The sequence below is a fragment of the Alligator sinensis genome, unplaced genomic scaffold (assembly GCF_000455745.1).
Source record: "Alligator sinensis unplaced genomic scaffold, ASM45574v1 scaffold706_1, whole genome shotgun sequence".
In the NCBI taxonomy this organism is placed as follows: domain Eukaryota; kingdom Metazoa; phylum Chordata; order Crocodylia; family Alligatoridae; genus Alligator; species Alligator sinensis.
In genome coordinates this window covers 431,881-439,795 of record NW_005842683.1, presented here as the reverse complement: position 1 = coordinate 439,795, position 7,915 = coordinate 431,881, and the positions used below count along the sequence as shown (strand labels likewise).

At 44.3% G+C, this 7,915-nt stretch overlaps 1 protein-coding gene across 1 annotated transcript; it reads left to right on the top strand.

Moving 5' to 3' along the window:
* Positions 1-5,010: 5,010 nt before the first annotated feature.
* On the top strand, positions 5,011-6,892 carry LOC102375568 (olfactory receptor 4S2-like). The gene is made up of 2 exons (XM_006033956.2): positions 5,011-5,023; positions 5,976-6,892. The coding sequence occupies exons 1-2, from the start codon at positions 5,011-5,013 to the stop codon at positions 6,890-6,892; spliced, it is 930 nt and encodes a 309-aa protein (XP_006034018.2).
* Positions 6,893-7,915: the final 1,023 nt, after the last annotated feature.

Below are 7,915 nucleotides of genomic sequence, written 5' to 3'. Positions count from 1 at the left end.
TTTCCCTGGTGTTTAGCATGCTACTGTTGAGGCCTGTAACTTCATTCCATGAGCATCTACCACAGGAAAACAGGTGTATACAGAAGTTCAGGCATCCTACTGGGGAGTTAAAACTCAAGGTGCTTTACACAAGGCCTGTTAGGTGGGGAGGCTTGAACCATGCCTGTGCTGGCCCAAGCCAGCAAGTGGGGGTGCTCCAGCAGCCTCCCAGGGAGCTGCCAGACCCATCCCCCTCTCCCCAGCCCCAACCTCTGCATCAGCTAGTGACTGTCAGCAGTGGCTGGGAGGGAAATGAAAGCATAGAGACTCCCCCAATGGGCACCCCCCAACTACTGCTGTGGTTTCAGGGGGAGCCAGGCTGGGCCCACACAGTGTGGGGCTCTCTTCCTCCTGCCCTTCATTTGACCATCTTGCCATCAGCAAAGGCTGCCATGACCTCCCCTGCCCCCAACTTATGGGCCTGACCCAGCTGCCCCCAAAACCTCAGCAGGGGTAGCCAGGCCAGGCCCATTAGGTGGAGGGAAGCTTCATTTCCCACCCCACCCCCCACCCCAGCTCCAAGTCCTGCAGGTACAAGGTTGCTGTGGTCAAGACAGTTGCATGGTAGTGGGGGGAAGGAGACACCCCCCATTATGTGCGCCTGGCCCAGCTCCCCTCAAGACCCCAGCAGGGGTAGCTGGGGGGAGCATGCAAGGCAAGAGAAGTGGAGATCCCTTCCCCCCTGCCCAGCTGCTCAGGGTGGAGATAGAGCTTTTCTGTCTCCTGTCTGTGACAGCTCTGGGGGTGGGGCTGGGCTGGTATTCACCAATGCAAGCACCAGCCCGACCACACATAGCTGCATGGAATGCAGATAGAATCACTTGAGATTAACCCTTGCTCGTGGTGGCTCTGTTGACAACTTTTCACATAATCTAAGAGTCAGAACATACACCAAGAAACCATCCTTAGCCTAAGAGAATTAAAATTCTCATGGGTAGAAATGGGCTGAACACCAGACTATAAAATAATCAGCACCTATTACACATACAACTCAAGCTGTGAAGCCAAGAATCCAAAGTTCTTGGGTGGTTGGACTAGATGAATATTGAGGTAACTTCCAACCCAATAAATCTATTCTCCCATCCGTAAACATCTAAATGATTCAGGGAGAGACAACACTCAAAGAGAACCTAATTCTGTAGACCAAGGAGTAGAGCATTCCTTTGGGAGAGGGAAGTCCAAGCCATCATGGACTAACAACAGTCAATGCATAAATCCAGAGAGCAGGGGTCAGAACCCAGGACAGCACTTACTCAAAAAATTCTCCACATCAGTGGAATAGAGTCAGGATCTTTCTCACTGGATCCCTTTCTAGCCCCATTAATCTTGTACAGGCAGTCCTCAAGTTATGGCTTTTTGAGTTACGACAAATGGCATTTATGACATCTATAAATTGACACCTTTTTTCAAGGTTCCCATGCCGGTTTCACCTTTACAATGGTTGACACAGCTGCATCCAGCTGGTAAGTCTGTTGTGGTGGGGGAGAGGAAAGGGATGTGGAGGGGCAGATCAATGCCCCGACAGCAAAGGAGGGATTGGGGCTGGGACTAGGACCTGGATTGGGGCAAGCTTTGCCCAGGGAGGGGGTGGGTCGGCTTGTGGTGCTGCATGCTGCCAGTCTGGGAGCTGCTTATGTGGCACCTTGTCTAGCGGCTCTTGCTGCTGCTCCCACCACTGGTCCAGGAGGGCATGGGGCAGGGACATATGCCGTAGGATCTGAGTGGGGTGGATGGGGCCAGGGCTGCACTGGGCTGAGCTCTGGGCAGAATTTGGAAGGCAGAAGGCACTCGGAGTGGGGACTATGACCCCACCACCACCACCACTCACCCAGCCAGAATGGGGCCTGCACAAGACTGAGCCACTGCGCTGCCTCCAAACAAGCAGTGTGCAGCGGCAGGAACCATCCCAGCCTCCCTGCACATCCCAGATTAGCAGCAGCTTCACCCCAGCTGAGCGAGCAGTGACAAGGCACAGAGGAGGCCGTGTGCCACCTAAAAAATTGCTGCAAACCCCCTATAGCTCCCACACCACCACCCACCCAACCCCGATTCAGGGGCACATACCCCACCCCCCATGTCTTGCCACTGCTTGCCCAGCCAGGGAGGTGCAGGGATGCCAGGCCAGGTCCTGTCACTGCACACCACTTGTCCAGAGGCAGCACAGTGGCTCAGTCTTGTGCCAGCCCTGTGCCGGCTGGGCAAGCAATGTGGGGCATAGCCCCTGCTCCCAGAAACTTCCACCTTCTGCCTGGTGCAGCCCCAGCCCTGCCCAGCCCACTCAGATCCTGGGGCACATGCCCCTGCCCCATTCCCTCCTGGACTGGTTATGGGAGCAGCAGTGAGAGCCACCAAACAAGCCTATACACCAGCAGCTCATGGACTGGCGGCGCACAGTGGCACAAGCCACCCCACAACCTCCCTGGGCAGCACCTGCCCCAGTCTGGGTCCCAGCTCCAGCCCCAGCCCCAATCCCTCCCTCACTGTGGGGGCATTGATCTCCCCCCAACCAACCATTCCCCCCACCACAACAGACTTACCAGCTGGATGCAGCTGTGTGGACCGTCATAAAGGAACCAATCCCCCATTTATAACATTGTTCCTATGGGAAAATTGGTTCTGAGTTATGGCATTTCAACTTAAGAGACAAGTTTCAGGAACTAATTGCGTTGTAAGATTTAGGACTGCCTGTATTCTTAATGGACCAGGGGCTTACCTTCAACAGCAGGGTTGGATGGTGTGCTCTGATCCAGGCAGGCTGCCTTATAGCATGGAGGTTAGGGTACTCTAGCAGAAGGGCAAAGATGTAAATTTTAATTCTCTCTATCTAAGAAGTATCTTATCTCAGAAAAGGTAATTGAAGAGGTGATCCTCATTGCTTTTGAAAAAAGATACTTAGGTTCCCAAGGCAGTTAGGTGTTGTTATGCTCAACAGAATCACACTAAACTTCTAAAAAGTCTGGGTAATCCTGAGTCCAAGAACAGCTAAAAACATTATTTGGACAGCCTGGACCTGGAAACACAATATTCAAAGATTGCCTCATATATGTGTACAAAATGATAAGGTTCAGCTGTGTTCTCACCCATTTCTCATGCCAATGACCCACTAAATGCCTCTGGGGGCTCATTAGCCAGAGCAGTTATGTTATACTGCTACGTGGCTGACTTTAAATATATTTCCTATAACTTTGCTGTCAGAAGGAAGGCATTTTTTTTTCCCCAAGGATCCTGTTGCAACCCTTATTTTCTCTGAATGAAGGGTCCAGTTTTGGATCAGTTCCTGCCCATTGAGGCAGAAGGTGGTTTTCTGAACTGGAAGAAATGTGGATAAGAATCATTCTGAAGTCAGACCAAAAAATTATCTTCCTGTTTGTCTAAGCTGTCCATCACTTATCTTTATAGACAGCATATGACAGAAGGCAAAATCTTCTTCATTGTTAGTAAAAGCTGGGGAGTGAAACTCCAAACAAGAGCACCATCCAGGGAACAACTGTAATCTGTACATACAATCAATGTAAGTTTTCCAGTGCTACTCAATATTTTATAGTGACCCTTTAAAAAACTTTTATCCATGTAGTATATAAGAAAGGAAGCATTTCTTGGGATTCAAATGTCCAATCCAAACCATTAATCTTTCAGGGATGATTATAAAATTATGCAACCTAACTTCCTCCTTTGCAAATGTGAACTAATTATTGCACTGCTTTGGAAGTCTTGGAGCCACAATAATTTAGTTAGTTAGTTAGTTATTTGTTTGTTTGTTTGTTTACTTATTTATATAAATGAATTAAGCATCTTGGTGTGATTCTATTTTTGAGCTCCTTGTGTTCTTAGTAATTACTTTCTCATTGCACTTATTGGTACTACATGAAATCAAGTCTTCCATTTACTGCACTGATATGGCCTCTCTGGGTGCGTCCAGATGAGCATGGTCGTGGGGTATGTGGTACCACAAACATGTCTGTAGTGTCACATACCACACAGACTGGTGTTCTCTGCACTGAAAGGGCATGCTACCCGAGCATGTGCTTCTCTGTTTTTTTTCCTGTGGGGGGTTTTTTTTGGCCCCTGGATATCCGGGGGTCAGAAAAAACTGTGGGGAAAAACAAAAAACAGAGCAGTGCATGCTCGGGTAGCATGAGCTGCTGAAAAGCAGAACTGGGCCACCTGGAGCCATGCTGCAGCTGCTGGCCAGGCTCCCCAGCAGGATTGTCACAGCTGCAGCCCCAAGAGGCCTCCAGGACCCCAGGTAAAGCTGCTGGGGCCAGTCCAGAGCTCACCCCAGTCTCCCCTACCACTCCCACAGTAACTTGCCACACATGAAAGTGCTCATGGCACAGGTATTCCCCAGGAAAAAGTAGCTGTGGCACAAGGTACACTACTCCTGGTTGTCCCCAGGAAACCAAAAATCCATACACACCTGGACACACCCTCTGCATCAGTGCAGAATCCAGCTGAAAACAACTGGAGCAAGGATGCAGAACTGGGAACTCAAAAATGGATTCTGAATGTGGAATCTTCATTAGGGCTCCTTCCATATGAGAGTGGATGGCTCTATCTGTTTGGCATATATATTTTAAATTTACATCACAAATATTGCTGTTGGAAAGTAATAAAATTAATAAGACTTTGCCTGAATCCTAAAATTCTTCCTTATTTTTGCACCTATTATTAGTCAATTCTTATTTGTTATAGATGTGTAAAACAGAATAGTCTCATCCAGTTATTTTCTAAAACTGTAGAAGAAAATTAGAGCATGTCATAGAAAGAGTATTGCTGCATCCAGGTGAAATATGGCCATACACTATTTTTTGTTTGCCCCACCCTCCACCCCCTCCCCAGAATTATACAGTAAAATACCATGGACAAAATGATTATGCCAATTTTCCAGAATATCCAAAGTAGGAACATTATGGTGAGAAACATGTTACATATATCAGCATTATAACAAATATTGACTGTGGTTCAGTTAACATGTGGGTTGATAATCTCCATCAAGTGTATATTGTCTAAGATGAAGCCTCTGTTGTGAATAGTTTGTTCTTTTTAGACAATAAATATGGTATACATTTTAAGAAAAAAAATTGTATTGTGTATTGTTTGTTCAAGAGGAAACTCCAGGATCATGACTGCTGAAAAAAAATCACTTGACAAATTCCCATCAGGTACCTCTTCAGCATTTGCAAACATTGAGTTCTGGAAGAATGGTACCTGTATAAAATCATGGAAGTTACTCTCTGGACCTCACCCCACACACACACACACACACACACACACACACACACGCACACACCTTACCACCACCATCACCATGGAAGTAAAGTGAACTTCTGTTACAGTTAGTAGAGGTTAGTTTTAAAAGGCAGTTCTCTCTTATATTCCTAAAAAAAAAATTAATATAAATCTTTTTCATGACCACAGTAGATGGATTCATGATATTTTCACTAGAAAATGTGTAGATCCCCATTTGCAAATAGGAGATTTCATTCCTATTTATCTATGTTAAAAAAAATGGTACCAGTTATATGCCTAAAATGGACACTTAAGAGCCCAAGGGACAATGCAAGGAGTCCCCTACTCCTCTTCTTCCCTTCTCCTGGGCAGCCATCAAAGGGAGGTATGAGTGGCAGGAGAAGAGCTAAAACTATGGAGTTCAATCTTCGTTTGTTGGACACTGGTTTGGCTCAAAGAGCCTGTAAGTTCTAATCTGTACTCATTCTCCCACTTAGGCAGAAACCTCCCCAACAGGCTGCTCTCCCTCCATTTAATTCAACAAATCTTAAAAGTAAGGTGCAGAGGCTCAAGATCAACATGGAATATTGATTTAGTCTCTTGTTGATTTTTCATTGATGATAATGGTCTCCTTTTTTGTGTCATGGCAGGTGACTTTGCTGTAAAGCTCGAGGTCATTACCTATCCTGAATACATGGAGCATATACATAATGTTTCTGAATTCATTCTCTTGGGACTCACCCAGAACCAGGAATTAGAACAAGTGTGTTTTGGTTTGTTTCTATTATTTTATATTGCTACTGTATTAGGAAATCTCACCATCATTGTCACAATTCAAAGAAGCCAGACTCTGAACTCCCCCATGTATTTCTTCCTAAGTTACCTCTCCTTTGTAGATATCTTCTATGCTTCTGTTACAGCCCCCAAACTAATGGCAGATTTACTCGTTGAGAGGAAAACTATCTCCTTCCATGGCTGCATTGCACAGCTGTTCCTAGTCCATCTCCTTGGTTGCACTGAGATCTTCCTCCTCACAATGATGGCCTACGATCGTTACATAGCAATTTGCAAACCTCTCCATTATACTACCATTATGAACAAGCATGTATGTAGCTGGATGGTAGTGGCCTCATGGACAGGGGGCTTTCTTCACTCCATAGTACAGACTCTCCTGACCACCCAGCTTCCCTTCTGTGGACCAAATGTAATAGATCACTTTTTCTGTGATGTGCACCCTTTGCTGCAACTAGCTTGCGCTGATACTTACATCATTGGTATCGTAGTGGTTGCCAATAGTGGAATGCTCTCCCTGCTCTGTTTTGTTGTTCTGATGATATCTTATATTGTAATATTAGTCTCCTTGAGAACTCATACCTCTGAAGGGCGCCTCAAAGCTCTGTCCACTTGTGCCTCCCACATTACAGTAGTGCTTATATTTTTTGGACCTTGTATCTTCTTCTATTTAAGACCTTCCACTACCTTCTCAGAAGATAAGACAGTTGCTGTTTTCTATACCATCTTCACCCCTATGCTGAACCCATTGATATATACACTGAGAAATGAGGATGTGAAGAATGCCATGAGAAAATTATGGAGCATTAAAGTAAATTTCAGAGAGAAATGAAAAAAAAATGTGTAGATCAATGTTAGTTGATCATGACAGTGAATGAGAAGAATAGTGTTCAGCAGAAGTTTTAGGAAAATCTTCATTACCTTATGTCAATTCTTCAGTGCAAATTCTGAGTATTTTTGCCTGAATTCAGGGTTGTATACTTCCGTCTTACAGTTACTTCTGAAATGGTTCGATTTTCATATTATATTTTAGAAACATTGAAAATTAATTATGGACTTTTTAAGTACTTTCTTTTTTGGGAATAGTCATGGTCGAGCATGAAACAGTCACAAAGTGCTGAGAAGATTTTGCTTCCTATTGTAGTTTATTTCATAATTATCCAACAGATTACTCATTTCATCTTTCTTGAAAGCAAAGATTAGTGGTGGCTGCAAGATATGGCTTCTGTGGCAGACAGGACACATACGACATATGTTAGTTGCATTGCCTTATATTAATAAAGGTGCTTAGATGTCAGCCATGTAAGAGAACCTGAGTATAATAGAATTTTCATGTGTTAAAATAATATATATGTATTAATTACATTTAACAATTGCTTTTAAATAAATTCCACAGTACTGTAACAGGGCAAAATTGGATTACAAAATAGAAAATGTGCTTATGTTAAAAAAAAATTACTGGAAGGATCACCATTAGGCATCAGAAGGCATTTTTCCATCCCAAGGAAATGTGGGGGCTGGAATTCCTTGGGATTTTAGAAAACTGATGAGTTGTTACGATTAAAAATATAAATTTGAGGTCTTATTTTAGGTATTGAGGGTTCTTTATTTTTTAGTTTGTTTTTATTTATTTATTTCAGAGACTGAGTTTTTGTTTTAAGGAAGTAACTGCAAAATACTTGTAATCCCCTTTGACATTTGTACTCTTATTATCATGCCAAGAGTACTAACCATTACAGCATCGTTCAACTGTTCATGTTCCTGCTTGCACAACTTCATTACATAGCTACCACAGAAACCTCTTCACTCTGGACCAAACCTAAGTTTAGTAGTTATGGTTACGCAAATATATTCA